The following is a 25,648-nucleotide window of genomic DNA, read 5'->3' on the forward strand; positions in this document are numbered from 1 at the left end:
AGCAGAGACATTTGCCAACAAAGGTTCGTCTAGTCAAGGCTATGGTTTTTCCTGTGGTCATGTATGGATGTGAGCGTTTGACTGTGAAGAAGGCTGAGTGCCGAAGAATTGATGCTTTTGAACTGTGGTGTTGGAGAAGACTTGAGAGTCCCTTGGGCTGCAAGGAGATCCAACCAGTCCATTCTGAAGGAGATCAGCCCTGGGATTTCTTTGGAAGGAATGATGCTAAAGCTGAAACTCCAGTACTTTGGCCACCTCATGTGAAAAGACTCATTGGAAAAGACTCTGATGCTGGGAGGAATTGGGGGCAAGAGGAGAAGGGGACGACAGAGGATGAGATGGCTGGATGGCATCACTGACTCGATGGACGTGAGTCTGAGTGAACTCCGGGAGTTGGTGATGGACAGGGAGGCCTGGCGTGCTGTGATTCATGGGGTCGCAAAGAGTCGGACGCGACTGATCTGATCTGATCTGATCCCGAAGTAGAATGGAGAAAAGGGCCCTCAGGGGTGACTGCCTGCTGCATCCTGGGCACCGTCCTTTTTCTTGTCACTTCTCTCTCAACACCCATGGAATGCAGAGTCGTCAGCCCTGAAGAAGAGATGTAACAGATTGAAGTACAGTCGTCCCCTGGGGTCCACAGAGCACTGGTTCCAGGATCCCCACAAATACTGAAACCCTGTGAGCTCAAGCCTCTTTATTTCTGGAACCTACACACCACCTCCCATATACTAAAGGTCATCTCTCAGTTACTTATACCCAATACAGTGTAATGCTATGTAAATAGTTGCTGGTACAAGTTCAAGTGTTGCTTCTTGGAACTTTCTTTGGGGCGGAGTCGGGGTTTTTGTTTTGTTTTGTTTTGTTTTTTCAATACTTTCAGTTCACAATTGGTTGAATTCACAAATGCAGAACCAGGGAACAGGGAAGGCCGACTGTACAAGAATGTTGTGGCCCAGGGATTCTCAGGGTAGGTGGTGGGGCCAGGTTTGTTTGATTGCGAAGCACATGCCCTTTATCTACCCTTGGTTCTCCGACCTAGGTGTTCATAGCAGCACCTGGGAGCATTTAAAACCTGTCAGTTCCTGAGCTCCCTCCCAGACCAGTGAAAGGAGCTGCTCCGGGCCTCAGGTGTTCCGGGCCTCCCTATCCAAAGGTAGGTCAGCTGATGCGCAGGTATCACTGAGGACCCACCCTGGTCTCCGGGCTGCAGGGGTGTGCAGGAGAGGCTTTTGTTCTCAGCCCTCCCTGAGGAGCCTCCTCCCACCCAAGACTGAGGCCTCTAAATGAAGCAATTAGAGCTTGACTCCAGATGGCGTAATCAGATGGGATCACAGGATGCAGACCAGGTGTGACCAGGTGTGGGTGGTGGCCAGCGAAGGCTTTCACCCATCTCACAGAAGCAAGGAACCGTCAGGACACCTCACTCAGCCAAGTGGACTCCCAGGTTGGGTCTGTGAGCAAGATGCTGCTGGCTTAGCTGATGAAGTTGCTTGAATGTAGTAGTGATTCCCAGCAGTGAGGCCTTGGCTGCATTGTCACTCACACCCCATCAGATGTGGTTCGAACAGGTGCTGCAGCCCCAGAGGAATCAGCTAAAAGCCTTGCTTTTCAGAGTGTCCCAGGCAGCACTCTGCCTGCTGTTTTAGAAGCAGTCACAGGCCTGCCCGTTGCAGCCTGGCATTCAGTACCAAAAATGGCACTAAGCATTCCCAAGAGTATTCTCTGGTTTCTCATGCACCATTTAATACTAAGTAAATGGACATAAAGAGCTTTGTGAGGAAGTTTGAATCCAAAAATTGAACATTTCATTCAAATTCACTGTCCCTTTAACCCATGCTACTTAACACAGGACACATCTAAAGGCAAAATATTCCACAAGCATTTGCAGGCCTTCATGTTTCCTTCGTGTGTCAGCCTCATGTGACATGTTCCCATTGGGAATCAATCAAAAAGTTAAATGAATTCCTCAAATCTTATATAACATTTGAGGATTCCTTTCCTTTCTTCTCTTTTTGCAGTTGTATTCCCTCCAGCCTGAGTGTAAGTGGGAACACTGGATGGTCCTATGTGCCCCTTCCCAAGCCCACTGGTGCTGCCATGTCAGCTAGCTGGTGTCTCCACAGCTCAGACAGGGTTGATGACTTCCGCTGGACTGTTAGATTGGGCTCATTTGGTTGGGGCCTCCTTCACCCAACACTACAAGAACGCCTCATGTCAAAGACTGGGCATGAACAGAAATTATAGGCTCATCTTTCTAGAAGCTTGTGGCTGTTGGAAGGAGACATTGTTTTTCTTATTAAGGCTCAAATACTTAAATTGCAAAATAATTCTGTTATTGCTTTTTAAATTAGTTTTTAGACACCCTTTTTTTAAAAAAATATGAGTGAGATGGGGGTGAGCAAGAGCGCCTTTGCTCAGATAAATCGCCGGCTCCGAGCAGCACCCACTCTGGCAGACTCTGAGGCATTAGAAGATGCACCGGGCAGAAGAATCTCCACGAGCAATGCTTTTTATGTAGCTATCAGCAGGTTCCTTAATGGTTTTATAACTGTAAATGCTGTCTATGCACTACTGAGTGGGAGTAATGAGCATTAGTTAAAAGAGGCAAATGAAAAAAAAAAAGTAAACCAAGATATTAAGTGCTTTTTTTTGTTTCCTGGCTTTAAACAAGCCACTCTGCTGCAAACCAGTGATCCTACCTTTTTTTTTTTTTTTTCGGCTAGGTTAATAAAAACAAGAAGTGGCGTGAGCTGGCAACCAACCTAAATGTTGGCACTTCGAGCAGTGCAGCAAGCTCCCTGAAAAAGCAGTATATTCAGTACCTGTTTGCCTTTGAGTGCAAGATCGAGCGTGGGGAGGAGCCCCCGCCGGAAGTCTTCAGCACGGGCGACACCAAGAAGCAGCCCAAGCTCCAGCCGCCATCTCCTGGTAAGTGGGGGCGCTGCAGCCGGGAGCCCCTCCCAGGCTCTGAGATGGCCACTCAGCAGAGCAAACAGGACACACTGGGGTCTGAGAGAGGGGAAGGGACATCCTGTCTTCTCTTGTTCGTTTAACTGGACCCCATTAGCAGTGCCTAAGGGAAGGAAGAATGAACTGGGGATATTGTGTTTCTGCTGTGCACTTTGAAGGTGCCGATCTTTTGCTTTACCTTTTCTAGTCAAAGTAGACTTCAGGTTCTGAGTTATATACCTTAATTCCTTATACAGTTATTTTTAAATATCCCATCTAACTATCAAAATGTCTTCCCATTAACCTGTGCTCATACTGGAAATGCACCCTGCAGATTTAACAGCCAGCTTCCACCAGCTCTGCCTCTGTCGGAGATACTCAGATTTGTACACAGCAAAATGAAATTTGGACCTCATATTTAATGTTCCCTGCCAAGCAAGTTTTTGCTTGTAGCGAATTCAGCAAACTTTCATGATAAAGATCTGTATAGCCCTGTTTCTGCGAAAGTGGAGTCCAAATTAGCTTTGAGCTAGAGGTCAGGAATCTAAGCAAATACTGCTTGGGAATAATGGTGATTCACTTGAATTCACAGAAGCAAAATCATAAAAATGGTACCTGCCTTCTCTGCTGTCTCTCCACTCAGCTGTTGGACACCCTGCCGTCCTTTCGGCTCTCCTGATGGCTTCTGTTCTACTGTTAGCATTTCAGATTTGAAATTACTGAATCACTGTATTCTGATAAATCCAATATTGAAGATGAGAAGAGATTTGAATCATCCTAAGTTCTGGGTGACCTCACTCAAGTTAAGTTTGATCATTCTGTGGTCTGTTTCTGGCTGTGTCCAAGCCCTGTGTTGGTCACACTTGCACACACTGTCCTGCATATGAAGTGGCTGATTGTACCTGCCACATCCCCCAACACTGTTATGCAGTCAAATGATCATAGCCAATATTTCTTGAGCACTTAGAGTGTGCCAGGGCTTTCCCGTTTAATCTTCATATGAGCCCTGTGATACAGATACTGTTCTAAAACCCCTGAGAAAACCAAGGCACATACAATCTCAGCAGACTGGCCCATTGTTGCTAATGAGGGGGAGAACCAGGCTTTGATCCCAGACATCTGGCTCTAGAATTAGAGAGCCAGGTGTACCTACCACACTTTGTGCTTACAGCAGTGCTGTAATAGGTAAACTGTTCACACAGAAAGTGGTACCTGTGAGCCAAAGAAAGGCGTTGTTTCTCTTTTAATTACTTGCTCTAGCTGATATCTGGAGGGCAATGCTAATATCTAATCAAGAGATCTCAAATAAATACTTTTAAGGCCCAGGGTACATGTGTAATGAGCACACCTCAATATAGATCTGTTGGTTCTAAATCCAAGTAGAGAAGTTCCTCTCTCTCACCCCGTCCTTAAAGATCCACAGACTTTTCCATTTATGGTGGACTTTAAAAACTGTGAAATCTAATTTCGAAAATCTCACAACATTACATTCAGTTCACAGAGTAAAACAAGCTTCCTCTGAACAGCTCTGAAACTATTTTTCCAAAATAAAAACCCAGTAGGGTGTAGGGACCAAAGTGGTGATGTCTGCAAAGATCTAAAGATATATTTTATTTGCCAGGAAAGAACTCATGTCACTGAATGGTCTGTACTTCTGTATGGAGAATAGCTCTCCCAGTGTGCATCAGCTTCAGTGCAAGAAATCCTGCTGAGGTATAGACACTTCAGAAAGTACAGGGCCTGTGCTCTGAACAGTCAGCTCTTTCCTCTCCCCCCACTTTATTTTAAACTATGATTTTTATGGCAACATTATCGCTTTAACTGCACAAAAGAGCTCGGATTGCAGGCGCACCTCTGATAATACATTCTTCTCAGTAGTCCAAATGGAGCCCGAGTCTGCGAAACAGGAAGCGGGAGGAAAGCTTCCTGAATTTAGCCGTTCAGCCAGTGCACAGCCTGGAGGGCATAGTGCAGGGTACACGGGGCCAGTCTGCCTGGCTCACGTGTTGTGCACACCACTCAGCAAGAGGACAGAAACGTGGACCAGGCCGTGGGGCAGTGAGTAACGCCAGCCTCTCAACCAAAAGCCAGGCGTTGCCTCCAGCATTCCAGACCTATTATTAAGGAAAATGTTTCTGAAACATTTATTGTCAGAGAAGGGAAACAAATAATTTTATTCCCAAACCTTTGCCATGTTAGAGCCTTATATACTACAAAAAATTTTAATTGATTTTCAGCCAAAATTTGTGTTCTTTAAGTCAGGTTTTTTCTCATAAGAACCTAACTGTAGCTTATTCCTTACCGATACATCCAGGCAAACAACTAAAAGATTCCTCAGAAACATTCTAGATTCTTTTTTCGAATGTTCATTCTGAACCAACTTAAATCCTAGATGCTAATGACTTAAGGTCATCCCCCTGTGTTCCAGTTCGGATGTGATACGGCTGATAAGATTTGAAATTCAGTCCTGTCAGCCTCTGAAAGGTGTTGCCCCTTAGCCCTGGAGCCTTCACCCTGATCTTCACTGTCAAGTGGCTGTGTGGCTTCTCACCCCAGAGATCCAGGTTGTGTCTTTGGGTTCTAGAGCAATTCGACCAAAGGAAGGCTCCTAAATGAAACCTGAGCAGGGCCTGGGGGTGCGGGTGCATCTCTGAAGTCCTGGCGGGGCTCTTGTTATAACTGACTGTAAAAGTTAGTGAAGATCTAATGAACAGCCACAGGGGTCCAGGGCCTTAGCTGACTGTAAGCTAGAGTCGGGTAGGGGCAGGGTAGAGAGGGGACCCAGCTGGGAGGAATGGGTGGCGGGTGGTGGGAGGAAGCTCCACTTTCAATTAGTAAGTCTGTAACCAAAAACCCATCCATCTTTGCTGGCAGGTGGCTGACTGAATTTCTATTATTAGCTGACAGGTGATGTCACAGAGCCTGTCATGGATCCAACTAGGGAATCCTCAGTGGAAGATAAATGAAAAAGGGCTCAGGTTATAAACAGAGGTGCCCTCTGGGTGACCTCTGGTTGCCGTAGACCTGGGACTATCAGCTATGCCTCATCTCCCTACCCTCCTTCCTGCAACCCCAGCCAGAACTAGGGCACCGGGTCCATGCTGTGTAAATTATCTTCCCAGCTAGGAGTCTGGCCGTTCTGTCTGAAGTGTGTGAATGTACTTAACCTTCAGTAACCTTTCCATTGTTTACTTTCCAGTATACATTTGTAGCTTCTGGCAAAAGGTAGGGATATCCTAGAGAGCCAGCCTGCTCTGTTAGCAGCTTCCAGAGGTTGCATTCTTTTTTTTTTTTTTTTTCCCTGAAAGGAAAGGAAAACACACTGGCAAGAGGGGAGAATATTTCCTTTTTTTTTTTTTTAGCTGTAAATGTGAATACTTGTAAATAAGGGCCATTCTGAACTCACGGTCTTGTGAGCCGTGTTCCAAGGAAGCTGTGCTGGCTTCTGCACAGTCTGCTTCTTGAGTTCAAGAAATCAGTTATTTCCCCTGCCAGTTCTGTGGGGCAGTCATGTCTGTAGGGTTATCCTTATATATTTGTAAAAGACTCTTACTTCTTTCTTTCATTATATCTACTTTTTAAATATGCATTTTTTGGTGAAACTCTGGAAATGCATACTTGGTACACAAATATAATAAACTGAATTTGGTAAAACTCTGATCTGGTTTAGAAGCATGAGTTGGTAAGTTTTTATTTTAAGGTATCTACATCTAAGAAGGTATCTATAGTTGAAGCTAGTCTTCCCTGATTCACTCTAGTCCTGTGCACCCAGGGCAGGTGTTATGGAAAGCACCCTCTGTTGGCCAGTCCTCAGTATTCATTCCCAACCAGGCCCCAACCGCACAGACATGTAGGGTCGGCTGAGGCTCTCTGAGTAGAAGTGATAGACCCCATTTCTTACTCACTCATAGCGCACTCTGTGATCTCCAGGGTTTGTGTAACTCAGTTTCCCCTAAAGTAAAGTGTGGTAATTGTACAATTCGTTAACTGTAGATAATAATATATGCAAATTGTTGTTTATAAGCAACCAGCAATCCTATTTGTTAGAATTCTGAAAGTATTGTGTGTATGTATGTGGGCAGAAATTCTTATCTTTTTCTATCAATTTGATAAATTCCAATGGTAGGAAACAGCACACAATATTCATTCAATTAGTATTTGTTTAATTAATAAGTGAAACCAATACCTATCTAACACCTAACATGCTAAGGACTATGATCAGTGATAAAGCAAGAGCCCTTAAAATATTATGTTTTAAGGTGGGATTAATTTTTTACATGAATCCTACTTAAGTTTTAAAAAGATCTGTTCAATACTGGGCTCGGTTATTATAGTGTAATTATAGTTAAAGCCAAGTCTTATTACTCTGATAATGACATTCAGTTCAGTTCAGTTGCTCAATCATGTCCGACTCTTTGAGACCCCGTGAATCGTAGCACGCCAGGCCTCCTTGTCCATCACCAACTCCCGGAATTTACCCAAACTCATGTCCCTCAAGTCGGTGATGCCATCCAACCATCTCATCCTCTGTCATCCCCTTCTCCTCCTGCCCCCAGTCCCTCCCAGCATCAGGGTCTTTCCCAGTGAGTCAACTCTTCGCATGAGGTGGCCAAAGTACTGGAGTTTCAGCTTCAGCTTCAGTCCTTCTGATGAACACTCAGGACTGATCTCCTTCAGAATGGACTGGTTGGATCTCCTTGCAGTCCAGGGGACTCTCAAGAGTCTTCTCCAACACCACAGTTCAAAAGCATCAATTCTTTGGCGCTCAGCTTTCTTCACAGTCTAACTCTCACATCCATACATGACCACTGGAAAAACCATAGCCTTGACTAGACGGACCTTTGTTGGCAAAGTAATGTCTCTGCTTTTGAATATGCTATCTAGGTTGGTCATAACTTTGCTTCCAAGGAGGAAGCGTCTTTTAATTTCATGGCTACAGTCACCATCTGCAGTGATTTTGGAGCCCAAAACAATAAAGTCTGACACTGTTTCCACTGTTTCCCCATCTGTTTGCCATGAAGTGATGGGACCGGATGCCATGATCTCAGTTTTCTGAATGTTGAGCTTTAAGCCATCTTTTTCACTCTCCTCTCACTTGCATCAAGTTTTTTAGTTCCTCTTCAGTTTCTGCCATAACATTAAAGAATTCTAAACCAATACGACTTGTGTAAATAACAAATTATTTCATAGCTCCAAAAACTACTGTTACTGACAGCATAGACACATCCAGATGTGGGAAAATGATACAAAGCTCATTATTAATTTGTACCGTTTCTTTACAACTTAAACATTTCTCATTGCCTAAGACCTCGATAATTTTTATGTTTTTCTAAAACAGCACAATAGTCCATCAAATTGATAAAACAAACTTTATGTCCCATTTTTCCTTATTCTTAGACATTCAGATTATCTCCATTATAAACAACACTAAAGTAAGTTTTCTGTCTAAAACCTTCTTTATATTAGATGATTTTCTTGGGATAAATACCCAGGAAAGCATTTACCCAGTATTTTACAGCTCATATCTGAAGTGCATTTCCAAATAGTTTAGAAAAAAAAGCTTTTACTGATTTTCACCATAAACAATGTAAGACAGTTAATTTTGCTGCATCGTTACCAGCAATGGATATTGTTACTCTCTCTACATGAGATGGTGTCCTATTTTTCTTTCCCTTTTAAAAAAAAATAACTATCAAGGATGAGCTCACTTGATAACCTCTAGTTTTCTCCCCATTTTTTCTTGGTATCACTACTATCAGCTAACTCAGGATCCTTGCAAGGTCCACAGACCCCCCAGTCAACTGGCAGTAATTCGATGGCAGAGGTTCCAGGTGACCTGAAGCCGCCTACTCCAGCCTCCACCCCTCATGGACAGATGACCCCAATGCAAGGTGGAAGGTATGTTAAAAGATCTCTGTGAGCCATACAAAGTTAGATTTGTCTATCTTTTAGTTTTCTGGAGCAGACTTTAGAGAGAGAGAAAATGGTGTTCTCTAGTGAGTCTTTAAATATTGACTACCACTCGTTTCAGTCATATAATTTACTTTGGATGGTGTTCCCATGTACACAGATTTCAAGGTTGGCTTATTTTCTGGATCAGCGTTTGCAGGTGACTAATGCTCTGTGGTTAAGCTTTCATGTCTCTCATCTCATCAGAAGCAGCACTGTCAGTGTGCACGACCCATTCTCAGACGCAAGTGAGTCATCGTTCCCCAAACGCAACTCCATGACTCCAAGCACCCCGTACCAGCAGGGCATGAGCATGCCAGACGTGATGGGCAGGATGCCCTATGAGCCCAACAAGGACCCCTTTGGGGGGATGAGGAAAGGTAAATGCCAAGGGCCCTCTGCGCAGGGTTGGTCCAGAGGGCGTTCTCCATCCTGTGACTGACTCACTGACCCATTCGAGACGTACTGGAGCCTCACTCCACAGCCTACTAAATTTCCAGCCGTGAGGAAAGTACTTAGCATCTCTGTGCCTCGGTTTCTTCATCTGGAAATTAGGATAATAAGGGGTCATGAAGAGGAGCTGAGTTAATGCACATAAGTACAGGCCTTAGAAGAGTGACTGGTACATATTGTAAGCAGAGGTGCTCTTGATGCTGCCCCAAGTCAGCATCAGGCTTGTCTTAAGGCATGGGCTGGGTGCTAAGTTGGTAAACCAGACAGGCCCTTGTGGAGCTGACGGGCTACAAACGAGATAAAAAGTAAGGTAAACCACGTATATGTGACTAAAGATGGTTTTTGACAGAAGAAAGGAAACAACCAGGAAGAAAGGACACAAAGAACAAGGGCGTGGCGGCGGGGGGAGGCGGGTGGCAGTCGTGGAGGAGGGGCCTCTCCTTGGGAGGGAGGGCGGACAGGGTCTCTGGGGACGCAAGCAAGGGGCAGGCGAGGGGCGCTGAGGCAGCAGTGAGGCTGGTGTGCGTCGGGGGTGGAGGCTCCTGGGCACAAAGAGCCGAGGGCCGTGCTGAGGACGTCCAGGCCCCCAGGTCCAGAGCCTTTCCACTTCCTGCATGTGCTGACGAGTTTGGGGTTTTTACGCAGGAAGTGAGGTGACTGGGTTTTTGTTGTTGTTGTTAAAAATAAATGAGTAACTATCTGGACATTTATGGAGAATGTATTGGAGACAAGTGAGGGTCAAGTTGGGGAGACCACTGTCAGAGTCCTCAGAGAGGTGAGGAGTTGGGGTGAGACCAGCAGGGAGAGAGAATGGAACCACTCAGTATATGTGTGGGGAGGGGAGGGTAGAAACAGCAGGACATGCCGATGGATTCAATGTTGAATGTGGGGTTAAGGGAGAAGAACCAAGCGATGGTGACTGAGAGGTGGGCAGTCAGGCGACAGAGGGAGGTGAGGGTGGCTGTCACTGCCTGTGGTGTGGACACCTGGGAATGAACAAGACAGAGAGGAAACCAGAGTTCACTGTAGATGTCGAGGCAGTGAGGGGTAGGCTGTGTGTCTGGAGCTGGGCAGAGCACTGTTATTGGGTGTAATCTTGGAGAACCAAGCAGAGAAATGGCATCAACAACTGTAGGACGGACGAGATCCCCGAGAGCTCTCACTGACATGAGCAGACACCCAGGCTGGGCTTTTCTCTTGCGTGTGTCAATCCCCTGCGGTCACTCGGCCCGAGACCGCAGGTCTCTCAGCCTCTGCCCTCTCTAGCTTCTCCACTGGCACACAAGCTCTACGTGCTGTTGACATTCTTCCTAATGCAGCAGAGTCCTGTGAAATTGAGACATGGTATGACTATTTCTGAAATACATACAAAAAAAGTAGTGAATGACATTTTTATGGAAGTATTTATTCTGGGATCCCTTAAATAATAGTGCCTTTACATGAATTTTTTGATAACATTGTTTTAAGTAGAGACAAGCATAAAGCCCTAAAGCCTTGGTTTTGACAAGTATTATGGAGGAATGAAATGGCAACCCACTCCAGTGTTCTTGCCTGGAGAATCCCAGGGATGGGGGAGCCTGGTGGGCTGGTGTCTCGGGTCGCACAGAGTCGGACATGACTGAAGCGACTTAGCAGCAGCAGCAGCATGGAGGAATGAAAAATAAAAAAAGAATCTCAAAAATTTAAATGTTGGGCACATTACCATTTAATTAAATGAAATTCTATTTTATATGTATTTCATATACCTGTTACACAAAACAAGATAATCTATAGTTTTTCCTTTCAAAAAGTTTGAGCTGCTTATTTCAGGTATAGATTTTTCAAAACATGCAATAAATCCATAAGCTCAGAAATTCAAGAGCTTTGTGAATGTTGGAGTTAACTGTTTTCCTTAGTGGTATGAGATGCTAGAAAGAATGTGTTGTTGGTGCTGTTGGTGGTTGTATAATACCTTTAAACTCTGAAAATATGACAATAACATGGAAAAATAATTATGCTTTGGAATCCAGTTTCAAAGTTATGGAAAACTATTCCAATATCGTATTATGCTATATTTGACAGCATGAGTTCTATTTCTTTTGTCTCCTTATGCCTATATTTTTTTAATGAAAATAAGTGTGGTGGTGAAGAGGAGATGACTGTGGATTACCTTGCTCTAGGTACCAGGTAGCTCTATAGAGTGTTTTCATCCACTGTGTAAATGATACAGTGGCTCGGCGAGAGCCCTGTCTCACATTTCCCCCATGTATTTCAGCTTACCTGCTATCTTCCACTACTGACATTTTTAGTACCGAGTTAAAGCAGGTAAACAGAAAGCCCACAGGAAACAGATTTTCTTACAGCCCTACCCCTGTTACAGTAAAGTTTTCCATTCCTCAGTTCACCATATTCTGTCAGTGAACTTGGTGGGGCTCTAATTTTTTATTTAATGACCAACATCAGTGGATATCACACCTGTTGTTGCTGCTGCTGCTGCTCCTGTGGTTGACCTGGAATGTGGTGGGATGGTAGATAAAAGAGCCTCCTCTAAGACCCAGAAGCCCTGAGTAGCCTTGGCCCTGCCTGTCCTCCTGCCTGCCTTCCTCACCTACTCACTCATTCATCACTGATCGAGGAATTGATTGATTGCTTGCTTTTAAGTAAACAGTAAGTGAATATTTATATACTGTTTAACTTAACAGTATATAGTTTGAATATTTATTAGTATCCACAGATACAATCCTACTTACTCTTTTTAATGCTCTAGTAATTCATGGTTATTTCCTAATACTTTGTTATTATAAATAATGATACAGTGATTATTGAAGTATAGCTAGCTGTTTTTCACACTTGTAGAGTGTTGCTGTGAAATAGATTCCTGGAAGTAGAATAACAGAATCAAAGAATAAGAATTCTTATTTTGTTTACTGAGTACTATTTGTAACAAACTTTCTCCCCTGTTTAATTTGTACTGTTGTAACAAACTACCCCAAGACTTAGTAGCCTTAACAACAGCACTCAGTTATATCTCACAGTCCAGTGGTAGGTGGGGCGGCTCTTGACTCCACATGTACTCAGCTGGGACTCTGAGGTGGTGACTGTCATCCGAAGCCTGGTGGAGAGCTCTGCTGAGCGCAGGTGCCACCTGAATGGCTGGTGTCATCCGGAGGCTGGCTGGGAGCTGAGCTAGAGCTGTTGACAGGGACCTCCTCCTGGGGCCTTTCCACGGAGCTTCTTGGGCGCCTGGTGCCATGGGAGACAGGCTCCAGGAAGGAGTACTCCAGGAGCCACAGCCTCACTTGCAGTTTCTTACAGCCCTCTGCCATATCACATTTGCCAGTGCCCCAGTGGTCAGAGCTGGTCATGACATGACCAAGCCCAGCCTCTCAATGTATGGGGATTCCACAGGCTATGAGCACCCAGAGATGTCCTTCTTTAGTGGGGGGGGGGGGTGTCACCAAAATATAGCCTTACCATAGCAGGTATTGTCAAAAGTTACACCAATTTAAACACTCTTAACATGATCATGTGGACCCTCCAACTAAGAATGATTATTATCATTTTAATGTTTGTCAGTCAGAAGGGGAGAAGGGGAAAAAGCCTCATCTTGGATGTCCTTAATTATGATTGAGGTCATGCATCTTTTTATATCAGTTTAGTCACTTAGTCATGTCTGACTCTTTGTGACCCCATGGACTGCAGCGCGCCAGGCCTCCCTGTCCATCACCGACTCCCGGAGCTTGCTCAAACTCATGTCCATCAAGTCAGTGATGCCATCCAACCGTCTCCTCCTCTGTCATCCCCTTCTCCTCCTGCCTTCAGTCTTTGCCAGCATCAGGGTCTTTTCCAGTGAGTGAGTTTTTCACATCAGGTGGTCAAAGTATTTGAGTTTCAGCTTCAGCATCAGTCCTTCCAATAAATATTGAGGACTGATTTCCTTTAGGACTGACTGGTTTGATCTTCTTGCAGTCAACGGGACTCTCGAGTCTTCTCCAACACCACAGTTCAAAAGCATCAATTCTTTGGTCTTTCTTTATAGCCCAACTCTCACATTCATACGTGACTACTGGAAAAACCGTAGGTTTGACTAGATGGACCTTAGTTGGCAAAGTAATGTCTCTGCTTTTTAATATGCTGTCTAGGTTGGTCATAACTTCTCTTCCAAGGAGCAAGTGTCTTTTAATTTCATGGCTGCAGTGACCATCTGCAGTGATTTTGGAGCCTAAGAAAATAAAGTCTCTCACTATTTCCATTGTTTCTCCATCTATTTGCCATGATGGGACCAGATGCCAAGATCTTAATTTTCTGAATGTTGAGTTTTAACCCAACACTCCTCTTTCACTTTCATCAAGAGGCTCTCTGTTCCTCTTCACTTTCTGCCGTAAGAGTGGTGTCATCTGCATATCTGAGATTATTGATATTTCTCCTGGCAATCTTGATTCCAGCTTGTGCTTCATCCAGCCCAGCGTTTCTCATGATGTACTCTGCATATAAGTTGAATAAGTAGGGTGACAATATACAGCCTTGATGTACTCCTTTCCCTATTTGGAACCAGTCTGTTGTTCCATGTCCAGTTCTAACTGTTGCTTCCTGACTTGCATACAGATTTCTCAAGAGGCAGGTTCAGTAGTCTGGAATCCCCATCTCTTTAAGAATTTTCCACAGTTTGTTGTGATCCACACAGTCAGAGGTTTTGGCATAGTCAATAAAGCAGAAGTAGATGTTTTTCTGGAACTCTCTTGCTTTTTTGATGATCCAACAGATGTTGGCAATTTGATCTCATTCCTCTGCCTTTTCTAAATCCAACTTGAACATCTGGAAGTTCACCGTTCATGTACTGTTGAAGCCTGGCTTGGAGAATTTTGAGCATTTACTAGCGTGTGAGATGAGTGCAATCGTACAGTAGTTTGAACATTCCTTGGCATTGCCTTTCTTTGGGATTGGAATGAAAACTGACCTTTTCCAGTCCTGTGGCCACTGCTGAGTTTCCCAAATTTGCTGGCATACTCAGTGCAGCACTGTTACAGCATCATCTTTCAGGATTTGAAATAGCTCAACTGGAATTCCGTCACCTCCACTAGCTTTGTTCGTAGTGATGCTTCCTAAGGCCCACTTGACTTCACATTCCAGGATGTATGGCTCTAGGTGAGTGATCACACCATTGTGGTTATCTGGATCGTGAAGATCTTTTTTGTATAGTTCTTCTGTGTATTCTTGCCATCTCTTCTTAATATCTGCTGCTTCTGTTAGGTCCATACCATTTCTGTCCTTTATTATGCCCATCTTTGCATGAAGTGTTCCCTTGGAATCTCTGATTTTCTTAAAGATATGTCTAGTCTTTCCCATTCTGTTGTTTTCCTCTATTTCTTTGCATTGATTGCTGAGAAAGCCTGTCTTATCTCTCCTTGCTATTCTTTGGAACTCTGCATTCAAATGGGTATATCTTTCCTTTTCTCCTTTGCCTTTCACTTCTCTTCTTTTCACAGCTATTTGTAAGGCCTCCTCAGACAACCATTTTGCCTTTTTGCATTGCTTTTTCTTGGGGATGGTCTTGATCCCTGTCTCCTGTACAGTGTCACGAATCTCTGTCCATAGTTCTTTAGGCACTCTATCAGATCTGATCCCTTAAATCTATTTGTCACTTCCACTGTATAATTGTAAGGGATTTAATTTAGGTCATACCTGAATGTTCTAGTGGTTTTCCCTACTTGCGTCAATAAATGGAAAATAACTTCAAAATGGAAAGTAACTTCAAAACTGGTTCTACTGGAGGTTGATGTAAGAGCATGTAAGATATGAAGTATTTGGAATACCTTATAAAGCAAAATATATTCTACCAGTGTCAAGACTTCTTTATTTGCACCTCTCAACCAAAGACATATTTTTCAGCTCACAAAATTGTAATCAGCTTTTATCTCATGCAACATAAAAGTAACCTTCATAGGATAAAGGCAGGTGTTGGTAATAGTGTATATCAATTAAGGTTTGCATTAAAATGTTTTTTTATTTGCCTACAGGCTAGTTTCTGGGCTTGACCCAATTTCCTTCAGGCTGTGAGCAAATGCTAATTTGCATATTTGACCTAATTGACACTCTACCCCTTGTTAGAAATATCTCATCCCTTCTTGAGCTGTCCTTACTCCTTCATGATTTTCTTCATCCTGATTTTAGAGTAAGTCAGTGCATGGGTGGTTGTTAAGGTTTTCACTTTTTTTTTATTTTTCCTAAAAGAGATAGGAACTAACTGTATACATATCTCTTCCTTACAAACTACTTCATGAGATGATATTACCAACCTTATTTTATAGATAAGGAATTAAACTTAGAGATTTATCAACTTAACCCAAAAAAGTATGGATCTGGGCCTGTATTTGTTTCTTATATTACTGATAACAAATTACCACAAATGGCTTAAAACACACAACATACACATATGCTCTCCAATTTCTGTGGGTTCTCAGCTCAGGGTCACAGTACAAGTCAAGCTGGGAGCCTGGATTCCATTTCTCTGAGCTCGTAGTTGTTGGTAGAACTTAGTTCCTCACAGTTGCTGGACTGAGGTCCTGTTTTCTTGCTGACTGTCATCTGGGGCCTTCTCTGCTTCTAGCAGTTGCCTTCCTTCCTAACACGTGGGCCTCTGACCTGCGTGGCACTGCTTTTCAAGGCCAGCGGAGAGTGTCTCTGACCTGCTCTGTCTCTTAACTCTAGATGCCAACTTAAAGGACCCACATGGGTACTCTCCCTTTTGGTTAGCTCAGCGAGTTGATTGGTGACTGTAATTACATCTCTGAAATCCCTTTTGCCCTGCAATGTAGATAATCCTGGGAGTGACATCCTGTCCCATTCATGGGTTCACCCCACACTCCGGGAGACTCATACAAGTTGTGTACGTGAAGGGGGCTCAACTTAAAATCCTGCCTCAACAGGGCCCATCTTAACTTTAGACCTTACGCTCTTTGATCGGTATTGTTATCTGTCATATTAAGGATAACAGCACTGACTAGAAAGGGATGTTTGGGCCCTTTGGCATTTGAAAGTGCTTAATTTTTTGTCTGTTACTGAAAATATTTCAGTGCCTGGAAGCAGCGAGCCTTTCATGACGCAAGGACAGATGCCCACCAGCAGCATGCAGGATATGTACAACCAGAGTCCGTCTGGAGCCATGTCTAGTCTTGGCATGGGGCCACGGCAGCAGTTTCCCTACGGAACCAGTTACGACCGAAGGTGAGTGTTTCCTAAGATGAAGATGAGATGACTTATTCGAAACTGTGCTTTCCACACACACATCTCTGAGCCCTAGCAGCTGATGTCTGCTTCCTGCTGAAGTTCGGTAGGACTGTACGTGTCAGACGGCTGCCTTCAGTCGATGACTGTAACAGGAACTGGGGAGAAGGACGTTGTCCCCAGGCCACCAATACAGCCGTGTTTTTATTAGTGAATTTTAGAAATATGCCAGGGCTGGGCTGGCCAGGGCACAAGTCTTCTCCCTAAGGATGCAAGAGCCAAGGTTGTCCCAGCCACTGTCACCACACCGAGACTGCCGCTCCAGGGTCCGTGTGTGGCTCCTCCCTTGACCTCAGTGCCTGCCCTCCTCCCCACAGGCCGAGGTCTGGGCAGGTGCCACACTGGGCTGTCAGCAGGCTCGGGCAGCAGTGGGTTCTTGGTGACGTCTTCCAGGCGTTGTTTTTTCAGGTGTTCCCCCTGTCCCCTGCGAACATTTTAAACTGAGAGGGAATGCTTTGCTCCTTAATAAACATCTGATAAAAGCCAGGGTAGCTTTTCTTTTCTCAGAACATCCCCTTGATACTAAAATGGCAAGTAAGGATGCATTACTGGCCCAGATTATTTTAATAAGATAGAATGAAAGTCATTGAAATGTCTCAGAGAGGAAGCTGTTCCTCGAATAGTGGCTTAGGGTGGACTTCCTTTGTGAAGAAGGCCCCTGACCGTGGTCCTTACCATGGAAGACCTATCCCTTGCTTGTCATGTTCATTACGTCCCTAACGGAGACTTACTTAGAAACCAAGCCTTCAACTGAATATCTCATTTTTAAAGAAAACCAGTGGAGGTAAAGTAAAGCTCTTTCTCTGACTGTTGCTCTGAGGCAGGCCTCAGGACAGGTGTGGTTTTCATCATTTCCTTGGCGGGGCCTCGGTCCACACTGCTCCCTCTCAGTCCACATGCTGGGTTTTGTAGGTCCAGCTAAGCAGTCAGGTGTCCCTGGTTTAATACAAAGGAAAATTTTGGTTGGAAAAATCACTGTTTTACCAAATCAGGTTTCTTTCTAGCATTCTCTGTGAGCCTGGTTTTTGAGTTACACAATATCGCATGCTCAGAGCTACTTTGTACTTTTTAATAGTGACTGGGGAATCTCAAATTCTCATTCTGACCTTCTAATGAAGGTTTAGTTGTGAAATCCGCCTTAGTCACTTAACCGCTGTGTGAAGTCTGATGTACCAGATCAAAGATTTTTACTAAGATTTGGTTTGTTTTTGAGAGTCCAGGAAAAGCTTTTGGAGGGGGAAGAGGCAAGGGATAGGCTGATGAGATCAGAAGGAGAACAGTCGTCCTCGGACATATATTCTTAAAGGAACCTGAGCAAATATACTTTTCTGAAGTGAAGTGAAGTTGCTCAGTCGTGTCCGACTCTTTGCACCCCCATTCCAGGCAAGAATACTGGAATGGGTTGCCATTTCCTTCTCCAGGAGATCTTCCTGACTCAGGGATTGAACCCAGGTCTCCCGCATTGTAGGCAGATGCTTTACCATCTGAGCCACCAGGGAAGATATATAGTTTTCTATTTCTTCTCAGATGCTTTCTGGAATGCAGCATGGCCCAGGTGTAGAAGTTATTTTGGCCTTATCACATTAGGATTTGAGCTTCCCGGGTAGCTCAATGGTAAAGAATCTGCCTGCCAATGCCGTGAGTTCGATCCCTGGGTCGGGAAGATTGCCTGAAGAATCTCTATGGACAGAGGAGCCTGGCGGGCTACAGTCCATGGGGTCGCACAAGAGTCGGACACGATTGAGCGACTAAACAACATTAGGATTTCCTTCATTAAGTTTTCTCTTCTGAAAAGTGTTACTTGTTCAGCTTAAATTTCATCCACATCAATTATACTTCTTTTCTCCTAACTATAAGCTTGCCTCCAGATTTCAATGTCATTAGCAGAAACTTCCCTTGTCTGTTTTACATGTGATGTTCTAAATTTTCATTTATTTTCTTTCTTATTCTCATTCCTTGACCAGTATTGTTTCTTACAAAATTCAGTATACTAACTACATCAGTTTAATTTCTGAAGTTTCAATTCTGTTGTTCTTTTAAACATGTATTTTTATGGTACTTATAATTTCTCAATATGAAATAAAAGTATGTTTATTCCCATTTTAAGATTTAACAGAAGTACATTTAAATCATCCCTATTATCCTTTTTTTGTTGTTGTTGACTTTTGGGGTCATAGAACTTTGAAATTTTGAGTAGTTATGTCTATACCAACTTAGTATCGTTTGGACTAATTTTGAAGGATTCCTTTAAAAAACTTGCACATTTTATACTCACGATGAGGAAATTAGAAACAGAAACATTTTCCACGTTTATATGTCAATACTCTGGTGCTCCTAGAAATACTGCTTTGACTCTTAGGTTCTTCTGTTGTTTCTTACGCTCGTTAATGCCTCACTTCAGGGTGTGTCATGCCCTCCCTGGTCCCTCAGTAGATGGGCGGGGCCCCTCCTCAAAGACAGAGGGTGCCAGCCCATCCAGTGGGACTCCTTGCCCCACCGGCCAGGGCTTGGCAGCACTCCCAAAACGGGTGCTGTCCTCCTTCCACTGGGAGGGGAAGTGCTGCTGCTGCTCACAGTGCCTGTCAGGAGGAGGCCATGGAGGAAAGACAGCATGGAGTGTCCAGAAGTGGGCTCTTCCTCCCTCCCTTGGCCCGAGGTCCACGGTCAGTGAAGTTTTCTTTGAATGCTTCATTCTAGGCATGAACCTTATGGGCAGCAGTACCCGGGCCAAGGCCCTCCCTCAGGACAGCCGTCATATGGAGGACACCAGCCAGGCCTGTACCCACAGCAGACGGTGAGTTGGCAAGCAGCGTGCATCTCTGTGCTTTCTGTTTAAAATTCAGACTCACATACTTCTGAAGACTTTTAGGAAGTATAACCAAAATGACATGTAACAATCAGGTTATATTTGCTTATGCTAAAAAGTATTCTTAGGATTTTGAAATCAGTAGGTTAGAAGTAGCTCTTGAAAATATGTTATTGGAAGTTAAGGACACTCATCCTTGTAAATAATAAGCCCAAATTCAAGTATATTTTAGACATATGTCTACTCTATATACTATTATATCAATTGACATTTTAGCACAGAAATTTGTCAATATATTTTAGTGAATATGTAGGGTGAACAGCTTAAAATATTATATGCTAATAGTGAAAGTTGATCTCTTTTAAGAATAAGATTATTTAAACTGTGTAGGCTAGGTGTGTAGGTGCGTGCTGTTGACAACGTGCTGCAGCTCAGCAGTTGCGAGGTGTGTGAACTAACCACGGCTAACACAGAGGAGCACACGTCAGACACAGGAATTTGCTGTCGCTAAACAACTCTTCAGGTCTAAGACCTCTTGTAAAATAGAAGGGGTTTTAAACATTAATTTGACCAGAGCATGTTTGTATAGAGACTTGTATCATCAAATCAGCACCTTAAACAGTGTTCTGCCATATGCGTGCCTCCGTCCCGCGCTCTCATCAGGAGCTTCCCACCCCATCCAGTGGTGGAAGCCACGGCCTCCTGGGAGGGGAGCTCCGTGAGGCCGTACCAGCCCTGTCCTCAGAGGTTCTCCTGGAGGAGACCCACATCGGCTGGAGGCTGGGGTGGGGTTCATCCAATGTCAGGTGTCGGGCACAGGTCAGAGTGAGGAGCCAAGCTGTGTATGGAGGCACTTCTGTAAAGTTAGGCCCAAGGGGTCTGTTTAGTCCCGGAGCCCTTCAGGCTGGCCCTCAGAGCTCTCCGTCACTTGTGGTGAGGTCTCCAGCTACCTACACAAGCCATCCCCGTGATCTCCAAGCCCCAGTTCTGTGCGGCCTGTGTGGTAGTCACCCTCGCCTTGCTCTCCCAAATCCACCTGGAGAATACCAGGAGAGGAGGCTGGTTTTTTCACCCATGCTTTGCTCTCCCAAATCTGCCTGGAGAATACCAGGAGAGGAGGCTGGTTTTTTCCCACAGAAGTTTTGAAGTACACAAACAGTACGTGCAGTGGTTTGTGTAGTGCTGAGCATCACACATAAACTGTTAGTCTGTGGACATGGGCGCTGCCCATATTCATCTTGAAATGAACATTCCACCAGGTAATAACTATTTTGCCTGATTTAAGTGCGTGATTATACCTGTAAAAGCACATTAGTGTGATCTGTCTCTGTGAATTTTCAGAACTACAAGCGCCATATGGATGGCATGTATGGGCCTCCAGCCAAACGCCACGAGGGAGACATGTACAACATGCAGTATGGCAGCCAGCAGCAGGAGATGTACAACCAGTACGGGAGTTCCTACTCCGGCCCGGACCGGAGGCCCTTGCAGGGACAGTATCCTTACCCCTACAACCGAGAGAGGATGCAGGGCCCGGGGCAGATACAGCCACATGCCATCCCTCCACAGATGATGGGCGGCCCGATGCAGTCGTCCTCCAGCGAAGGGCCTCAGCAGAGCATGTGGGCGACCCGCAACGATATGCCTTATCCCTACCAGAACAGGCAAGGCCCTGGCGGCCCCACGCAGGCCCCGCCTTACCCCGGCATGAACCGCACCGATGACATGATGGTCCCTGATCAGAGGATAAACCACGAGAGCCAGTGGCCTTCCCACGTCAGCCAGCGTCAGCCTTACATGTCCTCGTCAGCCTCCATGCAGCCCATCACGCGCCCGCCTCAGTCGTCCTACCAGACGCCACCCTCACTGCCAAACCACATCTCCAGGGCGCCCAGCCCCGCCTCCTTCCAGCGCTCCCTGGAGAGCCGCATGTCTCCCAGCAAGTCCCCCTTCCTCCCCTCCATGAAGATGCAGAAGGTCATGCCCACCGTCCCCACGTCCCAGGTCACCGGGCCACCCCCCCAGCCGCCCCCCATCAGAAGGGAGATCACCTTCCCTCCTGGCTCCGTGGAAGCCTCACAGCCAGTCCTGAAACAAAGGCGGAAGATTACCTCAAAAGATATCGGTAAGCATTCCCAAAGCTCTGCTCCTGAAATGATTTCCTGTTGCCATCTAGAATTTTAATTTTGGGTTAGATGTAGTTGGATAACCTCAAAGGGATGAAATTCTGTGACTGCAGACTATCAGGACGTGCTTTTGTGCAGGAGCAATAGTTGGAAGGCACTACTCTGAACTGAGAAGGAGAATTAAAACGGATTTCTTGCATGTGAGTGTTACTCGTGTGAGAGGGCAGAGCCCCAGGTGAGAGATGGGGACTCCTCGGTAACTGTGGACTGTATTTTGGGCTTAAAGATTTTATCTTAACCAAACACATAATCTCTGCCATGTGTGCTTAAGATGCTTAGTGTTCCACAGCTGCAAGGCTGATGGAACACTAGGGTGGCCTGAGAAAATTTGACAGCAAGCCACTCTGTAATTTTGGTAAGGACATAAAGACAGTGAGTTCCCCTTGGAGCAAAACCAGAAAACTGACTATGCTACATAGACAGACACATAATATGCTATATGGAACTTCACATGTGGATAGAATTTAGGTGATCCCTGCAGCACTGTTGACAGGACCAAGGAGCTCTTTCAGGTGAACACCAATGTCATACACGTTTATCCAGGTGGAATCTTGTAAATCCTAATTAGACATTTGGAAAATCTGGAAATACACACAGTTTTTCTGCATTATTTTTTAAGTCCTTTTAACACAGCTAAGGAAATAATAGAGTTCAGTTTTATCCACTTTTTTTCCCAAAAATCTCAAAATCACGTGATTCAAAGTTCTTTGCAGTGATGAGAAAATTAAATATTTTAAAGATATGACCATTGTTTATAATCATTGGACATTAAGGGCAGGGGGGCGGTACGGGGAAGTAAGGCATTCTACACAGAGGACGTGCTGAAGGCAAGAGAGAAACAGACCCTGGGCACCGTATTACATATGGTAATATATATGTAAAAATATATGCATGTATTTAAGTAAACGTGTGTTTGTGTGTGTTAGTCACTCAGTCATGTCTGACTCTCTGTGACCCCGTGAACTATAGCCTACCAGGCTCCTCTGTCCATGGGATTTTTCAGGCAAGAATATTGGAGTGAGCTGCCATTTCCTTCTCCAATTTAAGTAAAAAAATACATTTAAATTTGAAAAAAAATTCTCAGTGCATGTTATACCAGCCTAGGGAAACTTATGTTCCTGATGTTAAAATGAAATTTGCCCTTCTATTATGCAAGTATTATGTGCCTCTCTTAGAAAATTTGAAAATTAGATGAAATTAAAATAAAAGTGGACACCCACGGCCCCTCCCACACAGGAGTTGGCATCTGGCCTGGCTGCTGCTGTGGGGAGTTCCAGCTGCTCACACCATGTGCTTCCACCAGTTTCCTGAGATAACTTCCCTTAAAATTTCAGACACACGATGGACCTCCCCTCCAGCCCCATCTCGTGACAAATCTTATAAACCTTTGCTCTCATCGTTCCTCTTAGCCTCCATCTCAGGCCAGGCTCCTAAAAAACCAGAACCGTCAAAATGCTAGTACTTGTCAACAGCATGCTCTGTGGTCCAGAGCTCAGACCAGAAGACGGCATGGAAGAATGAAAGCTTTCTATCAGTGAGCATGCTGTTTGGGAATTAAATTTTGCTTATATTCTGCATACTCACCAGCCTTCTGAAGATGCTACCTTGACACATTTGTGAATAGAGTCAAAGACGACAAATACAGAAAGAATCATTCCCACTTCTGTTTAACCTGCAAAGCAGAAAGCTCTTCACCTACAGAAGTTTCTGAGTCAGTTGTCAACCTCCACGTGAAATGACCATGTTTAATTGTCCCTTGGAACCTTTGTTTAAATCAATATTTTAACTTAACATTCTGCTTTTTCTTCTTCTTTTGTTATTTTCTATTCTTTCATGCGTAGAGTTAATATTAATCATGTCCTTATTCTTCCACCCATTTTTAGTTACTCCAGAGGCCTGGCGTGTGATGATGTCCCTTAAGTCAGGTCTCTTGGCTGAAAGTACTTGGGCTTTGGACACTATTAATATTCTTCTCTATGACGACAGCACTGTCGCTACTTTCAATCTCTCCCAGGTAAGCCAGCACCAGTCCAACTGAGAAGCAAATTAGAAGAAGAAAATAAAGTAGTGTATAATGCTTAAGCTAATGCCTAAAGCAGGTAGGACTCCCCAGCTAAAATTTTTTATCATTACAGTTAACTATAAACCAACATCAATCAGTGTATAGCTGTCTGAGAATTTTGTCTGGAACAATAATTTATTTCAGTCTTTAGTATAAACACACATGTATATTTCTCATAAGAAAACAGTGACCTTGTGTGCACATGCATGTGTGTGCATGGAATAGACAGTAGTGGCAAAATCAAACTGTTGTTTATAATGAGCATTAGCAGGCCAGTGAGAATTAATCCAAATGTAACATAAAGTTACGGCTGTAGTCAGTGTTGGAAGAGACATCACCATGCAATAAGTTGCAGTGAGACCATACCCTGTTTTTCAGGGGGACCTAACATCTTTCTATTAATTAAAAAAGTATAAAATTTAAAAAGACTGTTTATATTACAGAAAATACATATAGAGAGTGAAGTAAACAGTTTAATGAACCCCTTGTACCATCGTTCATGCAGTAGTAATGAAGTCATGGTCAAACTTGTTTCTTGATGTGTTCCCTCCCATTTCTGCCCCCCTCTAGTTTATTTTGAAGCAGTCATTTAAAAGCCTCCTACCTTTAAAAACCCTCCTTTGATCTGTGCTAAGCTTGAAGTAGCTTCTAGCATAATAGCTGGAAGAGAGAAGGAGCTGAGGATTAGGAAAAAGGCCGAAGAGCCAGCTGGACTACAAATTTTTTTAAGAAATATTTAGAAACAAAAATCAGAAAAGGTCATTTTCCCTACTGTGTATGAACAACTCTGCTTTTGTTGAAAAAAGCCAAAACATCTAATTCCCTCCCTTCTGTTGAACTAGGACCAGAATCTTCCACTTCCTCTTCTCTCCTTTAACTCCTCATTTTAGCCCTGAAAGGCAGTTTTTCAGTTGATACCAAGTATATTAATAAGATCATAAACATCGCATGAAGTCCATTTTAATAGAAAATAAGTATTAAGAACATATACTACCTTTGCTAGAGTAATAAATTTCCCTCCTTATGCTGGGTGAGCTGCTGTTGAGCACAATTTTTCATAACCAGCATTGCTTCAGCAATTTTCCCTCTTCCCTTGTCCTGGGAAAAAATTAAGCTTTATGTTGGGGGCGAGATGGGAAGGGGTGACATCCAGACCTCCACTTAAAAAATTGTGCCTTCGTACCCTAAAAGCAAGCTCTACCTGGCTGGTACTTGGGTGTCCCCTTACTTCTTTATAATTGTTTCAAACTACCTCGCGGGAAACTTACAGCCAGATAATGAAATTATAGTCAATTTCCATAACACCTATCATTAAGAAATCCTTGTTTACTTACTTATTCTTCATCATCCCTAAATGCAGCAGCATTGGTATTGAGGGAGGGGAGTATTCTGGTTCTCTTGATATAAACATCCGCTTAAAGGAAACAGAGCTGGTTCTCAGAGTTGCTTTTGTCTTTCGGCTGGAGTTGGGAATAGCTGAAATATAAAAGTGCATTCTGTGAAACATTCTCATTCATTTATCTCAGGGACTAAATTGATTTGTTTCTAATTTTCTGTGTTTATGAGCTACTACATTGCTGAAATTATCTTCTCCCCAAAATATATGGAGAATGTAAATTAGAATAACCTGTGGCACCTAAGACAAAAATAACCATAAAATCCTAAGAATAATAACCATAAAAATCTAGGCAAGCAGAGTTTCAGATAAATAAAAGAGAACAGACTCACTTTGGGTGAATGAGTCTATAAAATCCACGTTCCCACTCTTCTAGTAAGAATGGTACTGTGTCTAAGCCAGAAACAAAGGTAAAGAACAGCAGAGCACTCCCTCGGGGATAGTATCAGAAATGGGAAAGTAACAAGCAAGTTTTCATGTTAATGGTGTAAGAAAGTAAACACCAAGTAAGAAAGATAGTAAGTGTTTATTAATGAAAAATTCAGGAAGATAGTTCTAACTTACACATGGTTTCTTTTTCT

The 25,648-nt window shown here is 43.9% G+C and overlaps 1 protein-coding gene and 1 long non-coding RNA gene across 26 annotated transcripts in view; one reads left to right on the forward strand and one right to left on the reverse strand.

The window, feature by feature from the left end:
* ARID1B (AT-rich interaction domain 1B) overlaps positions 1 to 25,648 on the forward strand; it is a 435,290-nt gene that overhangs the window by 406,411 nt on the left and 3,231 nt on the right. For all 25 annotated transcript variants that reach the window (XM_086318501.1, XM_086318510.1, XM_086318502.1 and 22 more), the window contains 7 exons: positions 2,727 to 2,931; positions 8,712 to 8,850; positions 9,109 to 9,281; positions 16,407 to 16,557; positions 19,315 to 19,411; positions 20,765 to 21,548; positions 23,493 to 23,623. In XM_086318501.1, the coding sequence (XP_086174627.1) occupies positions 2,727 to 2,931; positions 8,712 to 8,850; positions 9,109 to 9,281; positions 16,407 to 16,557; positions 19,315 to 19,411; positions 20,765 to 21,548; positions 23,493 to 23,623 (1,680 nt within the window). The remainder of the gene's footprint in view (positions 1 to 2,726; positions 2,932 to 8,711; positions 8,851 to 9,108; positions 9,282 to 16,406; positions 16,558 to 19,314; positions 19,412 to 20,764; positions 21,549 to 23,492; positions 23,624 to 25,648) is intronic.
* On the reverse strand, positions 23,256 to 25,147 carry LOC147366391 (uncharacterized). The gene is made up of 3 exons (XR_015133361.1): positions 25,006 to 25,147; positions 24,276 to 24,331; positions 23,256 to 23,643 (listed from the first exon to the last, which is right to left on the reverse strand). It is a non-coding gene; the product is annotated as an uncharacterized LOC147366391 (long non-coding RNA).

This window comes from Bos grunniens, chromosome 9 (genome assembly GCF_055505025.1).
Source record: "Bos grunniens cultivar Pamir isolate PY7600 chromosome 9, Bosgru_T2T1.0, whole genome shotgun sequence".
Lineage (NCBI taxonomy): Eukaryota > Metazoa > Chordata > Mammalia > Artiodactyla > Bovidae > Bos > Bos grunniens.